We start from the raw sequence: 26,824 nt of genomic DNA on the forward strand, positions 1-26,824 counted from the left end.
AAGCTTTCATCATGGCTTGTGGGGTCTTGGCACCGCCTAGTTCAGTAAGATTAGCTAAGGCTCTTTCGAGCGAATCAAATCCTATACAAGCTACTTGAATTAAATACGTAATGAGGTGGCTGGATGACAGTAAAAGCACTTGTCTTTTGTCAGTTAAATAGCTTAAAAAGTACACCAGTGATTAAAATGAAGTTGGGCTTTTTTATTTCAGTACTTTGACAAAATTCTCCCATAAAATTCAAAATGTCTACCATTACAAAAATAAGTCTCTACAAGTGCGATTTTCTGTCTGCACTGACAGTAGCAAATATATTAGGACAGAATCATGTAACTTCAGTAGTCTTGCAATAAAAAGTACAGGAGACTTCAAGCTACACATTCATCAGTAATAATATGCAAAAGTTTCATCTCTTTATCCCTTTGATAAATACACAAGTGTTCCATAAGTTACTCATTTAAATTAGCATTCCGCAAATATACATGTAATTTAGTGATTGTTGTACGTAAACACACAATGCTTATATACATAAATTGGGAATTGTATACAATCAAAAAGCTGTGTTCATGTTGGTCCCATTAAATATACACAATACAAAAGCACAAAAGATGCATCAGTTTACAAAAGGCAATTATTTAAAGTCACTACAACTGATGAAGCTGTTCAAGGGATTATCTTCTCATGCCAGCATGGAACTGAATGTATGAAGTTATTGACCCTGAGAAAGAAGAAAAAGAAAAAAGCTGATTGGAAAATGGGAAGCTGACGTTAAGTAGTCTCAAAGTGTATGATATATAAAGAGCCCGAGCTTCACCCCCAGGGCCATTGGGAGGATCAAACCAGAGGAAGGGAAAACACCTGGTAGGCCGGCTGTTCCTTTAAGATCCCATCCCTTGAAATGCTAGCACTTCTATAACGCTTTAAGATTTGCAAAGCTTTCTACAGATGGTCTCATTTAGTCCTTGCAACAACCCTGGGAAGGCAAATGCTATTACTCTCATGGTACTGGGAGGTTCAGTGATTTGCCCAGCATCACAGCTGGTAAGCCTCTAGGGGTGAATTCAAAGTCAGGATTTCCTGACTCAAAAGTCCAGTGTTCTATCCACTGCACCACCTAATGGCCTGGTTTAGTGAATGCTGGGCTTGCACTCAGGAAGTCCTGGGTTCAAACAGCCTTGAACAAGGAACCTAATCTCTAGATTTATCTACCAAGTCACACATGGATTGAGATCTGCTTTAGTGGGGGGAGTTCTTAGTAGTTTTACATGCTGACAAAAAAATCAGACCTTTAATAATTCACTTAATGAAATATCAATGTTGCTAGCACATATGCTTGAAAAAGAACAAAGATTTGTCAGAGGTAGAATTTCCGTTTTCTAGGAACCTTGAATAAAGGCAAATACTGATGAAACAGACCCAGAAAACAGAGAGTAGCTATACCCAGGAAGAGTATCTTCCAAAATTAAGGGTAGATAAAATTTATTTTACTTTGGTAAATCCCCCATTTTCTCTGGTTGGTAAGGTCAAGGCAACAATGAGCCAAAAGGAGTTGGCTGGGAGGGGGCCTCTGTAGTAGGGGCCTTTCTGATAGCACCTTCTGACACCCTCTTTCCTCATCTTCAGGGACGCCCACTCTGCCACCCCTCCTCCCGCTTCTGTAGGCTCATTTTCCTGACCTGGGTCCTCTTCTACCTCGACACCAGGGATTCTTACCTTCTGAGCAGAACGGGTTTCCTTGGTAATCTCATGCATTGTGTTCCATGTGCTCAGAAGATCTACCACTTTAACCGCCACCTCCACTCAGACTGGGCCCTGGCCCTTTGCCCAAACACCAGCCAAGTACCATACTGGTCCCCACCAGTCCTTATGCCCAACACCAGACCAACTGTCTTTCTCTTCTCACTTCCCCATTTCTCTTTTGCCCATTCTGTTCCTCACTGCTGCAAAGTGCTACCTTCCCCTCTGTCTGCGTTTCTGTTCATCCTTTAAAGTACAATCCAAATGCCACTTTTTCAAGAAATCTTTCCCTCTATACTGTGTGGTATTGTGGGTGTGTGTTTGGTGCTGGTGCCTCATTCCCATTTCAGACTGGGACTGCTTTGAGGGTGGGGCCTGTACTTGTGTCTCTGCCCTGCCTTATAAATGTTTTCTGATGGACATCACGTGAAAGGGTAAGCTTATAAGGAGGGAACAGGAAGAAAAGCAGTGAGAGCTGGGAAGAAAGAATCCAAGGAGTAAGAAGAGATTAAGAAGGAAGCTCCTGCTGGAGCCCCAGGACATGAAGGCGGACCTGGCCACTCTGTCCAAGGAGCATTTTGGGATCTGCTGCATCCTGTGAAAACTGAGGAGGAGAGGGTCAGTGGCAGGGTCAGGATCCCCCACCAGGAGGAGCCCAGGCCTTCCTGGCCTCAGATCTGGGGTGCACCCAGGTGTACTTACTAATTTCTGACTTCTATATCCGTAGCGAAAGGCAGCATGGTCTAGGAGAGCCAGAACTGTCTCTGAGCTAGGGAGGCCCTGGCTTCATGTCCTGCCCTGGATGCACATGGGCTGTATGCTCTAGGTGACTCCTAGACCCATGGGGCTAATGAAGCCACAGGTCCAGTGGCCATCATCCTACCTCCACCTGATACTAGGATGCTAAGAATGAGGCACATTATGAAGTGTGCGTGGAATAGATACTAATAAGGAACAAGAAAAGATGAAAGGATCAGATCTTTAGGAAAATCCTTTAGGCAGCTGAGTCAAGGACAGATTGGAGAGTAGGGAGATGAGGCAGGGAGCAGATGGGAGAGCTGCTGGGGCACAAGACTTGACAAGAGCTGGCAGCTGGCTGGCAAGGGGGCAATTTGGAGCTTGGAACTGGCCCACTGGAATGCTGGTGGTGGGTGGCCCTTTAAATACCGGAACAGGAAAGACATGGAGGTGGGCTTTTTTGTTTTTGGGCGAGGGGAAGGTATACAATAGAGATCTGTGATGCAGACAGCAATTTCCCCACATCTGCCTCACCAAGAATAAAAAGACATGAGAAGGAGGGCCAGGTTCTCATAGGTCAATGTCCTGAAACAGCAAACTCACTCCCAAGCAGGTCCTGCCAAAGTCATGGTAAGCTGGGGGTCAACAGGGGGGCATGCTATGGAAAAGACATTTTTTCAATGGGGTATATACAGCTGCAGCTGCTTGGGCAGCATTAGGGTATTATGCCCCAAGGAGTCAGTGCCCAACCCAGGAGGGGGTTATGTGAGGTAGATGTGGTGGTGCTGGAGAGAAGCCCCACTCCTGGCTATCATGGGGACGAACACACCTTCCCGCTCTCTGCTTGGATGGGGTCAGGCCATAGCCCCCATCTTGAGGACCACTGCCCTATCCCAAGCTGTACCCTGAGTACAGAAGTATTCAAATTCTGGGATGTGCATCTTCAATATTTTATAGCCGAGATTCACATATTATAGAATATGTTCTGTAGAAGTAATTAATTTTCTTTTTTTTTTTTGGTCCTTTGTGGATTGGCATTCCAGTTCTTCTATAAATTAAAGCAGTGCACAGTAGTAGCTGGGGCAGTGATCCGTCTGAATCTGAATCTCTGGTTTTATCTCCCACTTCTGTCATTAGCTCCATGGCCCCTAGGCAAGTCACTCAATTCCACTGGGCCTCCATTTCCTCATCTCTAAGGTGACCTCTGAGGTCTTTTCGGGAACTGAACTTAGGATATTGTGAATTAGGCTTTCCTAGGTTTGGGTCAAAAATGTCTGCAAATTACACAGGCACTCTGCTGTTAGAATAGCCCACTTAGTATACCTGACTGAACATTTCCAAGTCTTCTCTGCAGGGCTTCTAACCGACTGATATAATCTGTCAGCGCTCGGTCAGGATCATAATTTTGAAGTTGAGAACATGCAAGGGATCCAGGATTTAGGTCAGCTGTGGGGCCTTGGTACCTACAGGATAAAATCCAAAAACAAAAGCCTAGATAGCATACAAACAAGAATATGTAAAATTGTAAAAAAAACATATTTTGGAAGATAATCAAGGCCACCAAGATGCTAGATGCATTTTCTGTCAACTCTCCCCGCTTTCCTACTTCCAAAGCATGTATAACAGAAAAGAGGCCCTTCTCACCCTCTGATTTTAAAAGGCTAATTCAAAAAGAAAATGCAAACATCTCTTTCATGTTCATGCTTCTCATAAACTTTTGATGGGTAGGCAATAACCATTTTAGCTTAAGAGTCTACATACAGTGCTGCATGCTGCTGGCCCAAAGCAAGAAATAAATTAAAACCAGCTGGCTCGATGGCTTTTGTTGGGGAAAAGCTACCAGAGGTTAAACCACAGTGAAAAGTCTCCTGAGTTTTATGTACCACAAGTTACCTGTGTCAATTCAGATGAAGAAAAAGGATGTGTCCTTGTCCCCTACTCTTTCTAACTTGGCAGAATCTGCCCAAGCTTGTGCTTTGAGTGACCTAGTCTTGGAGAACCCAGGTCACCCCTACACGAAAATGAGCAAGGAAACAGCCATCGTGTAATCCAGACAAACACGGCTTCCGAGAGCTAGCAGATGTAACAGCGAAGGTGTGTTAAGAGGCACAACTTACAACGATCAAATGGAATTTGCCTTTCAATGTACAAGAGGAAACAAGTGGGGAGAAACAGGGAGCTGTGGCTTTTCAAGGAAATTTGCCTGAAAATCCACCTTTTGCCAAGTCCTGCCATTAGCCTTTTCTGTTCAAAAGGAATAAACTTACTTATGATTGGAGGCAGATTTGATCATCATCTTACCTGTGTTGAAAGTGCAAAGGAGACCTGGGGCAGTCCAAGTCGGACCTTGACCGGTAAGAGGAATGTCTTTGTTCTCCACAAAGTTCCAGCCCACCAGGAGAAGAACAGAATGGATCACTCTTTTCTGTGCCCAAAGTAACCCAAAACGTACCTTGTATAGAAAGGAAATATCTCTTTGAAAAAATTCTATGAGATAAGGCTGCCAAAGCTAACACTATACCTTAATTATTATGGAAAAAATCTCTTCTATTTTCAATTATGAATGGAGGGAAGCAGCAGTAAGAAGACTCATTTGGCCTTCAAATGCATTCTGAACATTTACGCTGACACTTCCAACTGAGAACTTGTTTTGGTTGCTCATCAGAGAACAGAGGGTCACATGCTCACACCCTTGGGAGCTTACCAAACATCTGGTCCATGGATTTTTTATGCAGATAATAACATTTCCCTGGAGTAGCAGAGTAAGTCAGTGCTGTGGATAGGACCAGACCCACCCCTGGGTTCCTGACTCCCAAGGCTTGAGTGTTTTTCACCTCACCACATGGCTTTCCAGTGCTTTTATGCTAGAGATAAATTCCGTTGCCTCACACTGAGTGATGCAGACTTCCAGCCCAAGGTAAGCTGTCCCTTTAAAGGCTGCTGCCTTTGCACTCTATTCACACTATTTCAAGGGATAATGAAGATTCTGGGTTAGAAAACTTCTTTCTAGGTGCAAAGGGTGACATAGAGGTCATCATGAGTACTAAACAAGAAATACAGCCTGGTGTCAATGAGCTACTTCTACACAAAAGTGAAGATAAGTAGATGATTGTACAACCCATGGATACTACCTTAAAAGAGGCCAGCAGGCAAAGGAGTGGACACAAACTGTAGGTCTCCAGGTTGAGGGCCATCCCCATTTCTGGACACTGAGCTGACTTCTGGCCATTGTTTCCAGTTATGCCTTTGGTGGCCAGAAAACAAGCCCCAAAGAGCCCTTCACGTGCTCAGTAAATAGTGGGCATTTCTCCTCTCCTTTCTTGTCCATCCAGTGGTCTGCAGCCCCACCTAGCCTTTTCTCCTGACCAAACAAACCTCAGCTGCAAGTTTCAAAAACCATCTGAAGACATTTGCCAGATTTATGCTGCTTTATTTAGTCTCACAAAACAGAATCATTTGATAGAACCACAAGGAAGCTTGTTTTGCTTTTACCTGGATTTTGTCCAAAGCCATCCCCATTAATATTAATGGAACAAGAAGAGCCTGTTATCCGATGCCATCTGCGAACCAGGAACTTCATTCTAAAAGAGTAAGAAAAAATTAAATACAAAAGGTCGTTATACAGCCAAAGACCAGAGACAAGATAGCTTAAAAGCAAATTTACTACACAAAAATTTAAAATCACATATAAAGTAAGTTTCAGTATAATTATACATTAGTATAACCTTTATTTTATTTGTACATATGTTCACTGGCTTATGGAAGTCTTCACAAAATGGGCCCTGATCATTGGCACCTGTCCTCCCCAGGTAGCATCTCTAGCATCTCTACCACCCCCCACTATCTATCACCCTTTCTCCATGAGCAGAAGAAAAGTTTTTTGGTTTTTGTTTTTCTGAGTGTTATGCCTGGAAAACAGATAACAGTGAACAAGGAACTCAGGGAAAGAGAAGAAAAATGGGAAATAGGAGCAGAAGTTAGAGGAAATGAAAAGAAGAAAAGAGACGCAATGGAAGAGAACAAGCAGGAAAATCACAAGAGAAAAAAGAACAAACAAAAACTGGGAATCAAAGGGACAAAGACCAGAGAAAGGGACACAAATAAAAACATGTTCCCTTTGGAGGTGTGGGCCAGAATTCTAATGTCCCATGAGGGTCAGTGACAATGACTGTTCATGAGAAAACCAAAGCTAAGAGGCTGGCATTCCTGTGGCCCTGGTGAGCAGCTCTGGGGGAAGGGTGGGGAGGGGAAGGTTAGGCATTTACCTTGTGGGATAACTATTCTCACTCTTATTTCTTCAATTTGAAAAGACTACAAGCCAAGGCCAAAGTGAAGGGAGTGTTGGTGCATGATTTTCTGTCTGCAGATGATTGTTCACTCAGTGCAGCCTCTGAAGCTGAGATGCAACAAAGTGTGGATCAATTTTCTGCTGCCTGTGCTCATTTTGGCCTAATAATTAACACCAAGAAAACACAGGTCCTCCCTCAGCCACCAGCACACCATCCATACGTGGAACCATGGGTTACAACAAATGGAGAAATTTTGAATGCTGTGGATAAGTTTATTTAACTTGGTAGTGTACTTCCCAGGGATGTACACATCGACAATGAAGTTGATCCACGCATTGCCGGAGGTAGGTCGGTGTTTGGGAAACTCCAAAGAAAAGTCTGGGAGAGAAGAAGTATTAGATTGACTACCTAACTGAAGGTCTACAGAGCCATTGTGCTGACCTCGTTGTTATGTGCTTATGAAATATGGACAGTCTACCAGCGCCGTGCCAAGGAACTGAAATGCTTCCATTTGAACTGTCTTAAAAAGATTCTGAGGATCACCTGGCAGGGTAAGGTACCAGACACTGAAGACCTTGCTTGAGCTGAACTGCCAAGTATTCAAACTATGCTTCAGAGAGCGCAACTCTGATGGACTGGCCACATTGTTTGAATACAAAATATACACTTGCCAAAAAGACTATTTTATGGAGAACTTGCATGAGGAAGGAGATCACTTGGTGGCCAGAAGAAATGATGTAAGGACACTCTCAAGGTCTCCCTCAAGAACTTTGGATTTGACTGTGCAACATGAGAGACACTGGCACAGGATGGCTCAGCATGATGTGCCCGCATAAGAAAAGGTGCTGAACTCTTTGAGCAAAGCAGAACTGAGACAACACAAAGTAAATGCAGGATGCACAGATTTGGGATATCCACTCCAAATATTCATACAGACTATCTATGCTCAACCTGTGGTAGAGCATTTGGAGCTCGAGTAGGTCTGATTAGCCACAGCCAGGCACAGAAATTTCACTTTACAATGGTGATGTCATTTTGGTCCTCTTCAACCTATTTCTGTAGCAATGAGTCATTCCTAAATTTGCACATCAATCTGCAGGCAACTAACCTGCCTGAGGGCAATGACCTGCCCCCACTCTGAGTCTAGCAAACAGCACCACAATGGTCTAGAAATGAATGAGTCAGGACACACACACAGTCAAATGAGAGGAATAAAATACTACAATTGAAGCAATTTTTGTTTATGTTATTGGAAAAAAATAGGTTTGAGAGTTAATTCAGGGGGCTGGATTCTAGTCCCAGCTCAATCATAAGGACGAAGGCAAATTATTTCGACCCTTTTCATCAACTACAAAATGAGAAGGTTGCACTAAATCCAAGTCCCTTTCATCCTTAACAGACTATGAAGCTGAATCAAATATAAAATAGTCATTTTGAAGAAGCTACTATTCTGTTTAATAATATTTTAAAAATTATAGAGCTTTACAGGGAGGAATTTAGAGAAAAAGCTTCCACTTTCTGCAGAGCAGGAAGCTGAGGTCCCAAAGGTTATCTAGTCCAGCTGGGCCTAGATTACAGATATCTTAATCCTATTCCAATGTTCTTTCAATTCTAGTTCTCTTTTTTGTTATACTCAAAGTAACTTTAAAAAGTCTGAACCAAGGGCTTTAGAAGAAGTCTAGGCATGGCAATAAAAGAAGGGAGTAAAGGCCCTTCAAGGAACAGCTTGGCCCAGAGAGAAAGCCAATTCATCAACACTGGGAATTGATGGGAAGAAGGAGGGAGGAAGGAGAGGGTGAGTGGAATGGATGTTTAGTCACAAGAAGACCCACCTAGGCTAGGTAGGGTCTGAGCTAAGAAGGGGCTCAACGGGGCAAAGCCTTCATGTCTACATGCTGTCAGGCTTTAGTGCCTCCACCAAAGGGGAATCATGATCAGCGATGGAGGCTGGTTCAGGCTGGCTGGCAGGGCCATCTCTCTGTGTCAGTGGCTCTGCTTCATGAGATCTGCTTCCCTTATTCAGAGTTATTAAGAGAAGCATCGTGGTGTGAGGAATAGAGAGCTGGCCTTGGGGTCCGGAAGTCCGGCTTCAAGCTCTGCCTCTGCAACACTGGAGTCAAAGCCTCTGGCGTCCCGGGGCTAGCAGGCACCTCTCCAAGACAAGGTTCCAGAGAAGGGGTGGATCTGCAGTGGGGGAGGGAGTTCCCCCATTTCATTTCAGGCTTAGTAACAGCATGAGCACCACAGCTTGGGACAGATGATGGCAGGAGGAGAAGGTGGGATGGAGATCATATGGAATATTGGGGGGCCATGGCTGGATTATTTAGGGGCTCTGAAAACTAGGGTCAAGATGACAAGATTGGCAAAAAAAAATCATCTAGTTCTTAATGTTACTTAAGAAGGAGACTATTTCTGCAGGGGAAAAAGGGAAAATATACTGGATTGAGAAGAACCACAAGAACCAACGGGAGACAACTACTAGACACAGGCAGAAAAACCAGGAAGAAATAAGTGATCTCAATATTAGGGGTGGCAAATATTGTAATAATGGATGAATAAGAATAGCAAAGAAAAAGAGAGACATTTCTAAATGCTTCAACTTTAAGAGAGTTGATGCAGTTTTTTTTCTTTTGAAGTACTTTACCTTGAAATTGCAATAGACACTCTAACAGCTGACCGAAACCTGGTGAAACCTTTGGACTGGTTTGTGATGGCTGCCAGATTGGTACAGGATGGCTGCCCTCCCATTCGCGCAATGAGGGCCAGAGTAGCATCTTCGCAGTCTTGGAACCCACCTAGTAAGAGCAGCAGGTAGTTCTTCTGATAGATGAGAGCTTTCCGAAAACTTTCTGCTCTCAAATATTTAACATAAATTCTCTAAATTTAAAGAAGAAAGAAGGCGGGAAAGTATTAATGAATCACGTAAAGCATCCTTGTAAAATGCATTATAGAGAGGAGAAATAAGCTTACAATCTAATGGTGGGAGGGGAGGGCTGACCTTGAAAATAGAAGCCCTGTATTTGACTATTACCTCCACTGCCCTTCCCTGAGCCTGAGTTAACCAATCTGTAAAATGGGGAGAGGCCCTGCCCCACTCGGTTCAACCTCTGCCGCAGGCGCCTGAGAGAGACACCAGAGAAGGCGGCACTAAGCCGAGCCCTCGCCTCCCACCACCTGCTCCCTTCTTCCGTCGCCGCTGCCCCAGCTGCTCCCAAGATGTTGGCCTGCGCCAAGCTTGCCTGCTCCCCCGCTCTGATCCGTGCTGGATCCAGAATTGTATACAGACCAATTTCTGCAGCAGTGTTGTCTCGACCAGAGGTCAGGACTGGAGAGGGCAATACAGTATCTTATGGGACCCAGAACAGGGTGTCTCAGCTAGCACTAAGGGAGTTCCAGACCAGTGCTATCAGCAGAGACGTTGACACTGCTGCCAAATTTATTGGTGCAGGTGCTGCCACAGTAGGAGTGGCTGGTTCTGGTGCTGGTATCGGAACTGTCTTTGGTAGTCTGATTATTGGTTATGCCAGAAACCCCTCACTGAAGCAGCAGCTGTTCTCATATGCTATCCTGGGATTCGCCTTGTCTGAAGCTATGGGTCTCTTTTGTTTGATGGTTGCTTTCTTGATCTTGTTCGCCATGTAATTAATTGCAGCTTGAAATGTTGACATTTAATACAAATTACGGATGTAATTCTGTGTATCTTACTGTGGCTCCGAAAACCGTTGTGTTGGTGTCATGGAAATGTACATTATTTCCAAAGTCATTTCATTAAAGATGATAACTTTAATTTTTGCTGTCACTTGTACTTATTATATTGAACTTAGCACATGGGAACACATGCTCTGGTATAAATTGTACTGCTAAGCTGAATGAACCTATTAACTTTTCATCTGTTGTGGTATGAGTGATGTAAAATGGAGACTGTTGTATATTGCCTCTGTTTTTCATGTTTGCCCAAAAGAAATATGTATGTATAAATGATTCCTCCATAAGAAATAATGGGAGTTGTATCTGGTAATGTTAATACAAAAGTTTATTTAAAAAGCAAAAAATAAAAAAATAAAAAAATAAAAAAATAAATAAAATGGGGAGAACACTGCCCTACAGCATTAACTTAGAAGGCATCATAAGGATCAAATGACATGATATATAAATTGTATGACCAGTCTGAGAAGACAGTGATCACCTTCTACTGTGCACGCTCCTCAGAAGGGGATCTTCTAGGTTGTTCCCTGAAGGAAAGTTTGACCTTTGGGGGAACGGAGCCAAGATGGTGGAGTAGAAAGACGCTCATACTCTAGCTCTTTCCCCACAGCCCGTAAAATACCTGTAAAAAATGATTCTAAACAAATTCTAGTGCAGTAGAAGCCACAAAACGACAGAGTGAGAGATTTCCAGCCCAAGGTAGCCTAGAAGGCCGACAGGAAAGGTCTATCACATGGGGCACAGAGTGGAGAACAGCCCACGAAGCCTGGCCCAGCTTTGACTGTGTGGCACCAGCAGGAACAGAACTGGCACAGGCCTCGGGGGCGGAATCCCCCCAGCAGCTGCAGTTCTCAGATCCCTCAACCCACAAATGCCAAAGACAGCCTCAAAGGTCACTGAGAAAGCTTTTTCACCTGGGTGAAAAGGGAGCAGGGTCCTCCCCTAGCCCTGGTGTCAGGTGTTGGTGGCAGCAGCAGCAGCAGCAGAAGCATCCATTTTTGGAACCCTCAGCCTAAAGCCCCTGGGAGAACTGAACCACTGATCTGGGTCTCATCCCTGAGTGGTGACCCTGGGGTAAGGAAGAGTGCTGGCTGGCACAGTGGAGCTGGTGGAGGCTCCATAAAGGGAATTATACTTGTAGATCCTGGGCAGAAAAGCTTTGGTAGCTCCCAGACCAGAGCACAGGCCAGGAGAGGAGTAAACAACTCTCCCTTGATTGTGCCACCTTGGAGGAACTGAGAACTTACATGTCCCCAGAGTATACTGCCTTCTTGACAAAGGACTCGCAAGTCAAGTAACTGGCTGGGAAAATGCCCAAAAAAGGAAAAAAAAAAATAAGACTACAGAAGATTACTTTCTTGGTGAACAGGTATTTTCTTCCATTCTTTCTGATGAGGAAGAACAATGCTTACCATCAGAGGAAGACATAAAACTCAAGGCTTCTGTATCCCACACATCCAAAATAAATATACCATGGGCTCAGGCCATGAAAGAACTCAAAAAGGATTTTGAAAATCAAGTAAGAGAGGTGGAGGAAAAATTGGGAAGAGATATGAGAGGGATGCAAGAAAATCATGAAAAGGGAGCTTGCTGAAGGAGACCCAAAAAAAATGATGAAGAAAATAATACCTTTAAAAATAGGCTAACTCAATTGGCAAAAGTTGTCCAAAAAGCCAATGAGAAGAAGAATGCTTTAAAAAGCAGAATTAGCCAAATGGAAAAGGAGATTCAAAAGCTCACTGGAGAAAACAGTTCTTTAAAAATTAGAATGAAGCAGATGGAAGCTAATGACTTTATAAGAAAGCAAGAAATTACAAAACAAAACCTAAAGAATGAAAAAATGGAAGATAATGTGAAATATCTCACTGGAAAAACAACTGACCTGGAAAATGGATCCAGGAGAGACAGTTTAAAAATTATGGGCCTACCTAAAAGGCATGATCAAAAAAAGAGCCTACATATCATCTTTCATGAAATTATCAAGGAAAATTGCCCTGATATTCTAGAACCAGGGGGCAAAATAAATATTGGAAGAATCCACCAATCACCTCCTGAAAGAGATCCAAAAAGAGAAACTCCTAGGAATATTGTAGCCAAATTAAAGAGTTCCCAGGTCAAGAAGAAAATGTTGCAAGCAGCCAAAAAGAAACAATTCAAGTATTGTGGAAATACAATCAGGATAACAGAAGATCTAGCAGCTTTTACATTAAGGGATCAAAGGACTTGGAATATGATATTCCAGAAGTCAAAGGAATTTGGATTAAAACCAAGAATCACCTACCCAGCAAAACTGAGTATAATACTTCAGGGGGGAAAATGGTTATTCAATGAAATAGAGGACTTGCAAACATTCTTGATGAAAAGACCAGAGTTGAATAGAAAATTTGACTTTCAAACACAAGAATCAAGAGAAGTATGAAAAGGTAAACAGGAAAGAGAAATCATAAGGGACTTACTAAAGTTGAACTGTTTACATTCCTACATGGAAAGATAATATTTGTAAGTGTTGAAACTGTTCTCAGTATTTGGGTAGTTGGAGGGATTATACACATACACACACACACACACACACAGACAGAAAGCACAAGGTGAGTTGAATAGGAAGGGATATCTAAAAAAATAAAAAATTAAGGTGTGAGAGAGAAATATATTGGGAGAAGAAAGGGAGAAATGGAATGGGGCAAATTACCTCTCATAAAAGTGGCAAGAAAAAGCTTTTTCAATGGAGGGGAAAAGGGGGGAGGTGAGAGGGAAAAAGTGAAGCTTAGTCTCATTACATTTGGCTCAAGGAAGGAGCAACATGCACACTCAATTTGGTATGAAAATCTATTTTACACAACAGGAAAGTAGGAGAGGAGGGGATAAGTCGAGCACGGGGGGATGATGGACAGGAGGGCAAGGGGGAGGAGGGAGCAATTAGAAGTAAACACTTTTGGGGAGGGACAAGGTCAAAAGAGAGAACAGAATAAATGGGGGCAGGATAAGATGGAGGGAAATATAGTTAGTCTTACACAATATGACTATTATGGAAGTCATTTGCAAAACTACACATATACAGCCTATATTGAATTGCTTGCCTTCTCAGCAGGGACAGGTGGGGAGGGAAGAAGGAAGAGAAGCTGGAACACAAAGTTTTAGTTAGGAACAAATGTTGAGAACTGTTTTTGCATACGACTAGGAAATAAGAAATACAGGCAATAGGGTATAAAAATTTATCTTGCCCCCTACAAGACAAGAGGAAAGATATGGATAAGGGAAAGGAAGAGGTGTAATAGAAGGGAGGGCAGATTGGTGGAAGGGGTAATCAGAATGCTCAGTGTTTTGGGGTGGGGGAAGGGAGGAGATGGGGAGAAAATTTAGAACTCAAAATTTTGTGGAAATGAATGTTGAAAACTAAAATAAATAGATAAACATTAAAAAAAGCTTCAAAAAAGTAAAATAAAATAAAATAAAAGGAAGTTTGACCTTTGCAAGTGAGAGCAGGAGGAGAACATGGGATGGAAATCACAAAGAATACCAAAGGGGAAGCAGCTGGACAGGTGGGTATGTGTTGGCCAGATTATTAAGGGCTTTGAAGACTAGGATCAGGTCTTTATGCTTTATTTATAGTCAAGAGGGAATACTGCAGGTTTTTGAGTAGATGGGGGTTGAGATCAGAGTGGTGCTCTGCCAACAGTGTGAAGGGTGAATTGGAGAAAGGTAGAAGAAGGGAGATGATGTACAGAGAGAAGAGAAAAGGACCAAAGACAGAAAACATAGAGGATCATCCAGGTTTAAGAAACAGAAAGTATATAGGGGTCTGGTAAAAGAGGCAGAGAAGAAAGGTAATTTAATAGCTGATTAATATTCGGCTTATGAGAATACAATTTGGATTCTGTGACCAGTGCTTAAAATATTGAAATGGTGGGCCCATGGATAGGAATGCAGAATGACTTAAAAAAGAGTGGTAGAAATGACTTAAAAAATCTGCTTGGAGTCTTGCAAATCTAATTAAAAGTGCTTTAAACCAAAAAGGAATGGGGAATGAGAAAATCATTCAGACATGTGTAGTAAGTTAGACAGAAAAGAGCTACAGGGAAGGAAGAACAGCAGAGAAGTAGCCAGTGATTCACAGGAAGATTCACAGTCAGAGTCAACATTGTGAAATGGCTGCCAAAAAAAGTAATATTATTTTAGGCTACATAAAGAGAGCCATAATATTCCAAGACTAGGGAGGAAATAGTGCCATTGGATTCTGCCCTGGCCACACCAAATCCTGAGTATTGTGTTCCCTTTCAGATGTTACATTTTGGTATGGACATCAACCAACTGGAAAGTGTCCAGAGGAGGATGACCAGAATTGTGAAAGATTTTGAGATCATACCATATGAAGCTTAATTAAAGGAACTGAGAGTTTCTAGCCTGAAAAAGAGAGGACTTAGGGCAGATATGACAGATGTCTTTAAATATCTTTATACATACACACACATCTTTAAATATCTGAAGAACTGTCATGGAAGGGGGGCTGGGTATGTTCTGCTTGGCCACAGAGGGCAATAACAGAAGCAATGAGTGGATGTGAATAAAAAAGTTAAAATGATTTAAAAAACAACTTCCTAAAAATCAGAGCAATATAAAAGTGGAACAGATTCTCTTGAGAAGTAGTGGATCTCTCCTCATTAGAGGTCTTCAAACAAATAATGATCAGAATCATTCTCAAATGTAAAAGTTTATAGAGGATTCTTATTCGACTCTGTGTTGAGCTAGATGCCTTTTGAGATTCTGCGAGGCAGGAAGAGAATGATAAGAGTGCAACGTCATGGAAGCCTAAGGAAGGCATCAGAAAGGGTGTCCATTGTATTGATAGTAAAAAATACACATTTTTATAGCCCTTTTGAGGTGACAAAGGGTTTGTTGGATGAAACAAAAAATACACCAAAACCCCCTACCTTTAAAATGGCATTTTCTGAGCTGGGGTTCAAGTCTTGCAACAAAGCTTCATTCCTTAGCTCAGCCTTTAGTCTGCATACCTCAGCTTCAGCCTGTTTCAAGGACTTTTGAAGAGCCAGCTTTTCTCTGTTCCAGATCTCTTTCTCAGAAGCTATAACTGCTTCAATGTTAGTAGCGTGACTGAATGAAAGTCGAGAAGACTGTAGAGAGAACAAATCTTATTAAGTGACTTTTACTCCCTTTTCCTCATATTATGTAGTTTTTCACTAAATGATTTTTGTTATCCCTCTCCTAGGCTTTCCATAAAAATTTCTATTGAATATTTAAGTTATTCACAATGAATAATACACAAGGTATTGTACAAAATGACTTCTTATAATTCTTTATATATTCCTCTTGTCATTTTTAATATAGGGGAAATAAACAACTTTATGGTGTCTCCTATGTACCAAGCAAAGTACTAAAGCCTTTTTCTTACAAATACTATTTGATTTGATTTTCACAATGACTTTGTAAGCTAGGTGCAACCTTTTTCAGGGAAACCATTCATATACCACTCACATTTTTTCAGTCATATCCCAACTATTGGGCCTTTATAATGCTGCCAGCTCTTCACTGTTATAAATCACACATTTTATACAATGGCTACAAAAAAATGAATTTCTTAGGATATATCACCAAGAGAATGATTGCAGGGCTAAAAAAGTATGATCAATTTTGTGGCTCTTATGGTACTGCCTGAGGGCTCTTCAAATAAATTCTACTACTCCATGTTGCTAGTCATCTACTTATGTACCACCTTCCTCACGTTCCAGCAAAAACTGAATTTTATCATTTTCATTTATTTTTGCCAACTCAAACATCACAGGACTTAAGATGAAAGAGACCTTAATGATTATATCTTACAAATCCCTCATTTTGTAGAAGAAACTGAATCCCAAAGAATTCAAGCAACTTGCCCATGGTCATTTGCTGTTACTGTTGTTTAGTCATTCAGTCAAGTCTGACTCTAAGGGACCTCTGGACTTTTGTCTGCAGGATTTTGTTCTTCTGGCAAAGATACTGGAGGGCTTGACATTTCCTTCTCTAGTGTGTCCCCATTTTACAGATGAGAACTGAGGCAAATAGAGGTTAAGTGACGTGCCCAGGGTCACAGAGTGTCTGAGGCTGAATCTGAACTCAAATCTTTATGTCTCCAAGCCTGGTGCACTACCCATCCATGTCTCTGCCTGCAAATCTAGGGCTCTTTTCCTTATGTCCCAGAAATGTGCCAATTTCCTTTTCTTAATAGTGAGATTTTTCAATCTTTCAATGTCTGTTTACAATCTGTTTCCTCTTTTGCAAAATGTCCATTCATATTCTTGACCATTTGACTCTTCTGCATTTTCACTCTCCTTTAAAGTCATACTCCAATAATGTATCATTATCACATAGTTGTGGTTAATCATTGTATGTTTCTGATAATTATTTTTATGTGATCAAATAAATCCACCATAACCAAATACTTTTGTGATCTCATTAATTTGGATATTCCACCTATTGATTCATTCAGATCTTGGCACATCCATAAATGTCCATCTTGTCTAACTCTTATTCATACCTTTCATGAGTTTACCCCAGTGAAGTGAGCTGGGAACTTTCTTTCTCTTTTTTGACATTGTGAGACTACAAGGAGAATGCTCAGGTCTTCTACTGGTCATTTCTCACTCTCATCATCAGACCAATCTATCTTCTTTCCTAATCATAAATTTTCCTAATGAGAGCCTTTATTCCAGTTCTTATTTGTTATGTTTTTTTGCAGCTTGTCTCATACCCAACATGCATCTTTTCCTTGCCCTCTGTTATACTAACTTTTATATTCTTATATGACTCACATCCTACAATAGTGGTAGAACATTAGTATTAAAAGATGAGCTTTTGTTTCCAGGAATTTGGAATTATTTAACGGAGCTCTGTAAATTTCCTGAAGGCACTCCAGGGCACCTGAACTCCTTCTGCTTAATTCTGGGCCTAACCAGATATTCATTTGTATTGCCTGCCCAAGAGATCAACTGGCCGATCTGTTGATCTATTCATCCAACTCTCTACTGATCTATCTTGATCAACCTATGTAGATACATACAGATGGGCTAAGAGACAGTAAGAGAATTCTTTAGGCTGTTCATTTAATGGCATGTAATAATCTGGTCACAGACATTTTTCATCCACTTGATCTTTCCTATGTGGATACTTAGGCCAAACTCTTGAATGCTTGTGGATCTCTTCCAGGAGGCTCTGCCATGTTCCACTTCTTGATGCAGCCAGCATAAAAAGGTCATCTGCAAAGAGGATGATCTGAAAACTTCACCATCCTAGGGAATTTCTCTTCAACTCAGATGGTAAATATACAATCTACTGTGAAATTTTGCTTTTAGTTTATGATCCCTGCCCAAATTTCTGGTATCTCTCCCTGCCTTTAAATGCCTTCTCAGCTGGGAGTTGTGTTGTCTCTTGCATGAATCTCTTCTCTAAGTTCTTGGTCCAGTCCAGTTGCTGTTCCTGCCTTTGTTCTTTTTAGTCTCATTTCTACCTCTTTGACAAGCACTTCTAGGATTAAGGCATCAGAACTCAAGTGCTGTGTCTCTACTTTCCCTGATGCAGAAAGCAGTTTGTTCTAAAAATCTTTGCAGATTTTTTCCATTTTTCTTCTTGTGGTTGTCCATGCTCTTTTTTATCCTTAAAAATCCTTGGGTTACTTTGTTTAGCTAGATCCCTTATCAAGCTTTATTTAAACTGGTTCTACTCTTCACTATTTACATTACTCTTCACTATTTACATTCACCTCACAATCATTGGAAGTGACTCTCCAAATCTTGGGAGGTTTTCCATCATGTACTAGACAGGTGCTCCCATGAAGACAATAGGCTTCTACTATTTGTCAGCCAGACTTTTCAATTCTTGTCTTTGATTAAAATATCACTGTATAAATTAATAGTTTATTTTCCTTTTTTTTTTTTTATTAAAAAACAATTTTCACTAGGATCTACAAGATACTCTATTTAGGAGCTTCATTTTTTTTCTTATGTGTGGTAAAAGTATTTGTTTATACAGTGTATGCATGTTAAGAAAGAAGAAAGAGTGCTAGCCTAGCTTCCTTTGGGTTCCAGGCTTGCTTCTACCACATAATTCTACCACATATTGCCTATAGTCAAATCAAGTCAACCAATACTTACTTAAGTGCTCACTACTGCCAGGCACTATGGTAAGCACTGGGAAGACAAACACAAGCAGAAAAAAAAGGGAAGCTTGTATTTTAATGGGGAAAGATAACCCATGGTGGAGGTTGAAAAGAGGGGGCCGAGTGGAGGACAGTTAGAGGAAGCGCTGGGGAGGAGCCTGGAGAACAGTGAAGGCTGGGTGACCTAGGCCTCCAATCAGAAAAAATTCCTCAATGGAAACTCCCTACACTAATGAAATTACATATCTGGAACCCCTCCTCTTGAAAAAAGCAAGAGAAAGGTTCAGGCTCATCACACTCCATCAGAAAACACAATTTACAATGTTACTGAATGACCAAACACTGACAAAAGACATACCTGGTCTCCACGAGGTCCTGACTGTTGAAACCACCTCATCTCCTCTTCCAGCTTCATAACCATATTTCTCAAATCATTCTTTTCCTCAGTCAATTGGCTGATATGTCCTGTCAGCTCAGCATTTTGTCTTAGTAAACTTTCAGTCAATGAGCTACAGGAAATGCCTGGTGATACTAAAGTGGGCTAGAAAGGAAAAAAAAAGTGACATGAAATCAGGTCAACAACATATAAAAATAGTGACAAAAACACAATGTATGATCATATTCTTGGGAGCTGTTTAAAGTCTTATTACAACTTGGATGTTCTATAAACAAGGAAACTACTGCATTTTGTGAGAGGGCAGATTGTGCAATGTAAAGTCACATAAAGGGATAAGGTGAACTGTTCTCAGTTATCCATGCTCATGAGGAAGAGACAGGATATGAATAAGTCAAATTTCGGTCATTCTAAACCTTAACCACTAGTTTCTTTCATTATTATCCCAAACTAAACCTTTTAAACAATCAATAACAAACAAAAAAAGATGGCCTTAAGTTTCGCTTCCATTCTCTTCACGCTGCTCACTATTATTTCATCCAGAAAATCCCCCAAAGTTGTCTTAGCAGGAAGGCAAAGCAAGAGATGGATTACACTGCTATTTTCAAAAAATCTCTACAATTTTCTGACAAAATTGAAGTCCATATTGCTTTATAAATGGTTAAAAATTTCTTACCTCCCCCTGCTGGGAATATCCAGTAAACTTTTGTAATTGTAAAAGAATGTGATCAATATTTTTCTGGACCCAAATAAAATCTTCATCATCTGCTGCTTCAAATTGTAACCTGTAATGAAAAAAACAAAACCTCATGGCTTAATTCTACTAATTTGGAGAGTGTTAAACTCTGTAAATACAACAATCAGAACTAAAGCTCTTCTTCACATAATCCTCCCTTCTCACATTTTACCTTTAGGCTAAAAACTTTACATAATTTATTTTTAACTGTACTATATTTCTTAACCTTAAAAGCCTAAAGAAATGTTAGATATTATTAGGGAGAGTTTTGTTAAAAAATATATATAAGCTCAATAAGACAGTACTTTTTTGGATGAATGAAAACTATTTCACTATTCAGATGTGACAACACAAAAATTTGTTGCATCTTAATAAGCAACTTTATCCAGGTTACAAATTCCTTCTTGGAAAGTCAAGAAGGTTTCTCGCACCTGCTGGAGGCTTTGCGGGTCAGCTGCTGTAGTTTTGATGAGATGAGCTGCAGCTTTTGCCTAACAGTCTCTAGCACATGGATATCCTCAGTTGTCCCACCCCCATTCATCTCAATCAGTGGGGGATAACTTGATTCTTTTTTTTCAGTTCCTTCAATTTTCTGCTGGAGAACCCAATTTCTTGTTCGATCACTGGATGAGTCCCATGTGGTTGGCTGACCAAAGGACCAAAAAGATAATAATTAATTACTGTACACCACCTAAGTATTTTCTTAAATAAATACAAAAGCAATTTCCTTCCACTTTAAGTAAAGCTCTAATTAAAAATTTAAGTAGTTTGCTTCACTATTTTCAAATGTTAGTTTGCTTCACTATTTTCAGATGTTACCCAGTATCTAGTCAAACAAATTTTATGACCACATTCCACTCAAACATTCCCTTCAAAATACATAGTTACAAAAACGAAAATCTATACCTCATTGAGATTTTGATAGGATACTCTTCCAGTTTCAAAATTCTCTCCCTTCTCTTGTTCTTGTTTCTGAAGTTCCTGTATAATTTCTTGTGATCTCTTCCTTTCAAGTTCTAATTTATAAATTTCTTGCCTTTTCTCTTCCAGCTGCCAATGGAGGTCTTCCATTTTTGACTGTAGCTCATGTATCCTTTTTAGTCCCTCAGTGTTGGCCTGTTGTTCTGTGAGCAACGTCTTCCTATGGATTTGTCTATCTTTCTCTACCTGCTGTCTCATTTGCAAAGAGTCCAGCTTATATTTTTCAATTGCACCGACCAGCTCCACTATGCGGTTGTGCTTTTCATACAGCTGTTTCTGCAGATCTCTGAGCACTGCTTCCCCTGATGTGGATGCCTTATCCTGTTCATGGTCATCATCATCATGAGCCTGAAGCTGTGCATGTAATTCTCTTTCCCTTTCAAGGGTCTCTTGCATTTCCAGGACTCGAATTTTCTCTGATTCAAGTAGTCCTTGAAGCTCTGACTTCTGGCTTCGCTCTTCTGATATCTGGGCATCATACAGAGCTCCCTGGGACACTATTTTCTGTTGCAAATCACTCAGGAGTTGTTTCTGCTGTTCCAAAAGGTGATTTAATTGAACATTCCTTTGTTTCTGACCTTCCAGTGAATATTTTAGATCCTTGCACAAAATAAAATGAAGGAAGACAATATTGTTACTAACCAATTTCTGATCCTAATAACACATCTTTTTTTAAGATGCCAGTCATCAGTGTTAATCCTGACAATGTAAGAACTGGGAAACAAAGGTAAAAATGATTCACCCCGTAAAGCTAATAAATCATTTTTCAAAGCCAAAGAATATAAGTTAAAAAATGTGGTAGGACAGAATTCTTTTGAGAACATTTTTTTTATCCTTCTAAAGAGAAGGAAACATACAGTGGATATGAATATATATCGTTTCTCCCCTAAGAATGAAATGGAAGAACATTTATTAAGTGCACACCACAGCCTAAGCTCTGTGCTGGGAATAGGAGCAGAAAAGTGAGCAGCCTTGCTCTCCAGGAGCTCACACTCGGACAAGGAGAGATAAGTCATAAAGAAGGTTCGGCTGCAGCGAGGATCCTGAGGCACATCAGCAGAGCTGATGTTTCAAGGTCCTTTGGGAATCAGAATCCTAGTGAGCAGGGCTTGGGTCAGCACCACTGGAAGATGGTCTCCTGGCAGTGCACTTGGATCTGTTTTTCCACTGCTAGGGACTGATGGTCTCTCATACACTTCTAAATCAGTATACTAGAATTCTCTATTACTAGGATAATTTTCCTACCCCTTTCTAGTGATAGATGTGAATGAATATGCTAAGGCTATCTTAGCGTATCAAGGCCGTGCAGTTTCTATTTTCCAACTGGACATGATAAACAAGGTTGATTATTTTCAGTTACCATCAATGTAATCAGGGTCAGATTCCACTCAACCAATGGAATCATATCATATATAATATAACTTAATTCAAGAATGATAATTCTGTTATGTGACTTATCTGATGCAAAACTAATATGTTTTACTTTTTTTGATGGTATACAGTTTAGATAAAATAATAAGTCAACATACTGTATGTTGCCCAACCTGTTGTGCCTTACAAAGATAGCTTTAGATGGCATGTTCCAAAAAAGCTTCTTACCCAAGCCAAGAAAACAATATAGAAGACTACAAACAGTGTAAAAGGAAAGGCCACAAAAAAAAAAATCAGAAGTGAAAGTTGCGAAATTATACAGAACAAGCAAGCTTTACAAGATAAGACAGAAGAGGTTCCCGCTCCATCATTCTGCAGAGGTGGGAGATCTCCAAGTGTTGCACTTTGTACTTACTTTCAGAGTTTTTCAATGTATTAATCAGTTATGATGATTTTTCCTCTTTAAAAATACTATTTGCTATGTGAGATGGTTCACAGAGAGGGAGTGGATTTCTGGGGGAATCCATCATAATATAAAAAAAAACCCAACCCCAAACTGTATCAATAAAAACTTATTTTAAAAAATGTTCAGGATCATTTAAAGATTAAAAGGAGCACACCTCAAGTTCTTCTCTTTCCCTTTCTTCACTACGTTCCAACTTGGCTTTTTCCTTCTCCAAAGCCCAGTGAAGCTCTCTGGTTTTTTTCTGTTCATTGGCTAATGTATCATTTAACAAATGTACTTTTTCTGTTTTTTCTTTGACTTCCATCCTAAAACAGAAACAGAAATGATCTTTAAAAAACAATATTTTGTCACGGCATTATACCAAGAAGGAAAATGCATCCTCCCCAGAGAAGCTACCTGTTGGCTTGGTGTCTACTGTCAAAGCTCAAATACGGACCATTTAATAACCTAATCATAGGGAAGGTTCTTGACTATTTATACCTTGTGGCTCATTTCAATTGTTTCACATATTATTCCCTTCATGCTCTCCCATGTCTGGAACGCATCTCTTCCTCATGTGTGCTTTGCAGAATCACAACCTTCCTTCCAAGCACAGTTTAGGCACCATTTTCTGCAGGAGGCCTTCTCTGGTCTCTTCCCTCTTTGTATCTACTTTGTCCATATCTTACAGTGAATAATCTGTAGACAAGTTGTTTCTCCTGAGAGGATGCGAACTTTTTAAGGGCAGGGACTATTTGATGTGTGTCTCTAGCACCTAGAATTGTGCCTGGTGTATAACAGATACTGAATAAATGCTTATTACGGTTGAAGATGACCTATTCAAGGAGCAATACCGGCTAACTACTGTCAAGTTATCATTTATTAACATAGACAATACAACATGTAATGAAACTTTATACATTTCTTTAAAGTGCAATTTACTACAGTTGCAAATACACATTTTTTCCTGAGTATGGTAAATAACCATTATATAGCTATATATTTTCCTGCAATTTTTCAAAATAATGAGTTTTTCTTTAGGGATCCAAATTTCACTGATATTTATAAAAATGTCTATGTTTTATATAAAATACCACCTTTTAAAAAATGTACATATAGGAACTAATCCCCACCCATACTAATCAATTCATCCCATAGAGGTCATAATCATTACCTTCAGTTACTTTTTAAAAGAAAGATAAAAAATAAATAGCTTTCCTAACACCAAACCAATGTATGAAGCTGGGGCTAGAAAAGACTCCTGGATTCAGGATTAGGAAAAACTACTAACGCTATGTTAGGTGAAACTGTTCACAGACATTCTATTTCAGCATACAATCTTTTCATTTCTTTCTTTTTTTTTTTTTTAAGTATTGCCTTTCTCAGTACATGGTATCCATTGGCTCTAATGTTCTGCACTGTAAGTCTTCCCAAATGTAATTACAGAAAAACAGTCAATATTTAGGAAGTCCCCAAGATTTCGTGCATCACGCTATTGTCAAACAAGCTCTAGGAAGACAGAGAATTTGGTATGTATAGCATCAGACATCCATACTGATTATTAGTGAGGTCATTCTGGGTGCATATCAGTGTAAGTGGAAAGGATGGGAGCACAGATGCCCAATCAAACAGAAAACTGACAGAAGGAAGCCCAGCACACCTGAAAGCTTCTAACTCCTTCAGGTGTTTGTGTTGGGCTTTGAGCGTCCTTTCGAGCTCCAGCCTGGCCTGTGTCCGCTCATCCTGGAGGTCAGCAGCCCTCACTCTCTCAGAACTGAGCTCTTCCTGTAGTTCGGCTGCTTTTTCCTTCAGTGCGCTCAGCTCCACCTGCATCTCCAGGATCTGAGCCTGCTTCTGCTGCATGTTGTGTTCTAAAAGTTCTAGAAAAGAACACACTAATATCTGTGAGACAACTGCTTAATTGCTTTTAGGAATAACTGTGTCACAGCATTACTTAATTTACAGGTCTGGTCTCTTCTATTTCATTAGCTTTATACTATTATTTACACTTTAAATTTTGTACCATTTCAATATTTTATTAGACACATGTGAAATGAAAATGATCTGGGATTATTGGGTGAAATCTACCGCTCAACATTAAGAAAGTTCCCCATGTTATACTGAAACACCATGAAGATTATATGGCTATAGAACAAATTTATGACAGGATACTCAAAATGAACACAAGTCAATTTATTAAACATACAACATTTCAAATAGAAATCATCTTTTAAAGTTTAAAATAATAATGTGAATAAAAGAATCTTTATTTTTTTCCATTCACCTACAAATTTGATTAACTTATGCTCACAATCCTTAACCTTGTACTCCATAAATAAGTTGCCATCTACGCAAAGTACTTGCATGGATTATCCATTTAACTAATGCTACAATTTTCAGTTTTAGTCGACTATTTCTTTTTTCAGTGCAGCGCCATTATGTAGACAATTTCTGTGAACTTTACTATGATTCTGTAGAAGTTAAATCCAAATCTGTGCTTTTGTTCACGATACTTTCTTTAAAAACAAAAACACAAAACACACAAAAATTTGTAGCATGACATCAAAGTTGAAAAGAAAATGAATTTTTAAAATCCCTACCTAATTTAGAATGAAATACCTTAATAAAAATGGTGTTAGGAGACAGAAGCAACACTAGCTTTTTGGCTACTAATGCTATATAAAACTCATATGTATTTGTCTACATTTTGAGGAACAAAATTTGACTTGTGATATATATATATGTGTGTGCGTGTGTATATGTATATATACATACACGTATATAAGCAATAACATGTCATGCATAAACAGTATTTTAATGAATACCAATAAAAACTTCAAAAATAAATTCTGCAATAATAAAGCAATGGTCAATTAAATTTATGTTTAGATAAAAGGTACTTGTAAAATAAAGCATGAATTTGGTTCTATTATTGAACTCACTTTCATCTCCATTCTTAGTGGCAGATAGATGGCTCAATAAATACCAACACATACATATGAATTTCATGTCACAGTAATGTAGATTCTGTTTTACACTGGAAAAGGCTGACAGGGCTGGCAAATTACTTTCAACAAGTGTGGATATAATCTGAGTCAGATTTCACTTTACTCTCTCTGACTTCATTCACCAATTTGCCACAAGAATCGCTACAAGAATCACTACAGGAATAGCTACAGGAATCGCCAGATCCCACTTTCAAGATGACGCCGTGCACCAAGTGCAGGGAGGGCAATTGGGTGGCATTATGCTACTGTCTTTGACAAGTACTTTTTTGTCGGGGAGGAGACACTGACTTTACCTGAGGTATATGGAAATCAATAAAATTAGAGACTCATACGTTTAAATAGCAACATGACTGTGCTCATTGATCTAACGTAAAATCATCTTCAGTTTATTTTTTTCCCTAGAAATGAAGGGTACAGAATCTAAATGAATATATCTGGATTATCTATATGCTACTTAAAAAACATTTTTAGTGGATCTGAAAGGAATCTAAATCTATTTAAAGGAATACTTCAAATTTTGTACAATGATAGCACAAATTCTATTACCACACATGATTAAGATTAGATGTGAAATCTTTGTTTAAAGTAACAACTGTTTAAATCCCTGAATCCTTCTTTCGTGCGGCCATCAAGTGAAATGTGGAGAAGGAAACTTATTTATTATCTCATCCTGCATAGATGCAAAACAGGGAAAGGTGCTGACTTTACTCAGTAGCTTTAGTGTCATTTTCAATGAAATATTTATTCACTGGTAAATTTTTTGAAGCAAATACGCATTATTTTAATACTAATAAAATTGCTTTGGCTTTGATTTTGGATAGCTCTCTAAGAACAATACGAAAGTTTGAGTAATAGAAAATTTTCATTAACTGAGAAAAGGACAAAAAAGATTAAAATCAGGACTGTAAATACATACTTACATATATAGGCAAGCACACACGACACTACAACATACCTTGGCTTTGTGAATCACTCTCTTCTTCTCTCTTCATGGTCATTTTTTCAGTATTTATTTGAGCCCGTAATGGTTGGATTTCGCTCAACAAGCTTCTTCTGTCTGCACTCTGAATATACTCCATGGCAGCTCTGCATTTAATGACCTATTTAGAAAGTGATGTAAAAATCCATAAACTGTATCCAACAGTGAGCTCCTTAGGGAAGGGAATACATATTATTATTCCAATCTACTTCTCCCATTACCTAGCACAGTGTTCTTTATAATGCATATGCTTCATGTTTGTTTAAATGCTTAATTGAAAAGACTATCAAAGTAATT

At 39.8% G+C, this 26,824-nt stretch overlaps 2 protein-coding genes across 4 annotated transcripts in view; one reads left to right on the top strand and one right to left on the bottom strand.

Moving 5' to 3' along the window:
* Window positions 1-181: 181 nt before the first annotated feature.
* Window positions 182-26,824, bottom strand: part of LOC140530903 (A-kinase anchor protein 9-like) — a 67,242-nt gene continuing 40,599 nt past the window's right edge. For all 3 annotated transcript variants that reach the window (XM_072650026.1, XM_072650025.1, XM_072650027.1), the window contains exons 16-28: window positions 26,504-26,648; window positions 24,201-24,420; window positions 22,716-22,866; window positions 20,650-21,324; window positions 20,175-20,389; window positions 19,684-19,792; window positions 18,972-19,154; window positions 15,396-15,596; window positions 9,407-9,639; window positions 5,966-6,054; window positions 4,775-4,925; window positions 3,797-3,936; window positions 182-716 (exon numbers count right to left, since the gene is read on the bottom strand). In XM_072650026.1, the coding sequence (XP_072506127.1) occupies window positions 670-716; window positions 3,797-3,936; window positions 4,775-4,925; window positions 5,966-6,054; window positions 9,407-9,639; window positions 15,396-15,596; window positions 18,972-19,154; window positions 19,684-19,792; window positions 20,175-20,389; window positions 20,650-21,324; window positions 22,716-22,866; window positions 24,201-24,420; window positions 26,504-26,648 (2,559 nt within the window). In that variant the 3' untranslated portion in view covers window positions 182-669. The remainder of the gene's footprint in view (window positions 717-3,796; window positions 3,937-4,774; window positions 4,926-5,965; window positions 6,055-9,406; window positions 9,640-15,395; window positions 15,597-18,971; window positions 19,155-19,683; window positions 19,793-20,174; window positions 20,390-20,649; window positions 21,325-22,715; window positions 22,867-24,200; window positions 24,421-26,503; window positions 26,649-26,824) is intronic.
* On the top strand, window positions 9,851-10,549 carry LOC140530908 (ATP synthase F(0) complex subunit C3, mitochondrial). Its single transcript, XM_072650032.1, has one exon. It carries the CDS (start codon window positions 9,979-9,981, stop codon window positions 10,402-10,404), a length of 426 nt encoding a protein of 141 aa, XP_072506133.1. The 5' UTR covers window positions 9,851-9,978; the 3' UTR covers window positions 10,405-10,549.

This window comes from Notamacropus eugenii, chromosome 3, assembly GCF_028372415.1.
Source record: "Notamacropus eugenii isolate mMacEug1 chromosome 3, mMacEug1.pri_v2, whole genome shotgun sequence".
Lineage (NCBI taxonomy): Eukaryota > Metazoa > Chordata > Mammalia > Diprotodontia > Macropodidae > Notamacropus > Notamacropus eugenii.

Excerpts from the sequence above, each read along its gene's own strand:
- LOC140530908 (XM_072650032.1), top strand. The coding sequence starts at position 9,979 with ATGTTGGCCTGCGCCAAGCTTGCCTGCTCCCCCGCTCTGATCCGTGCT.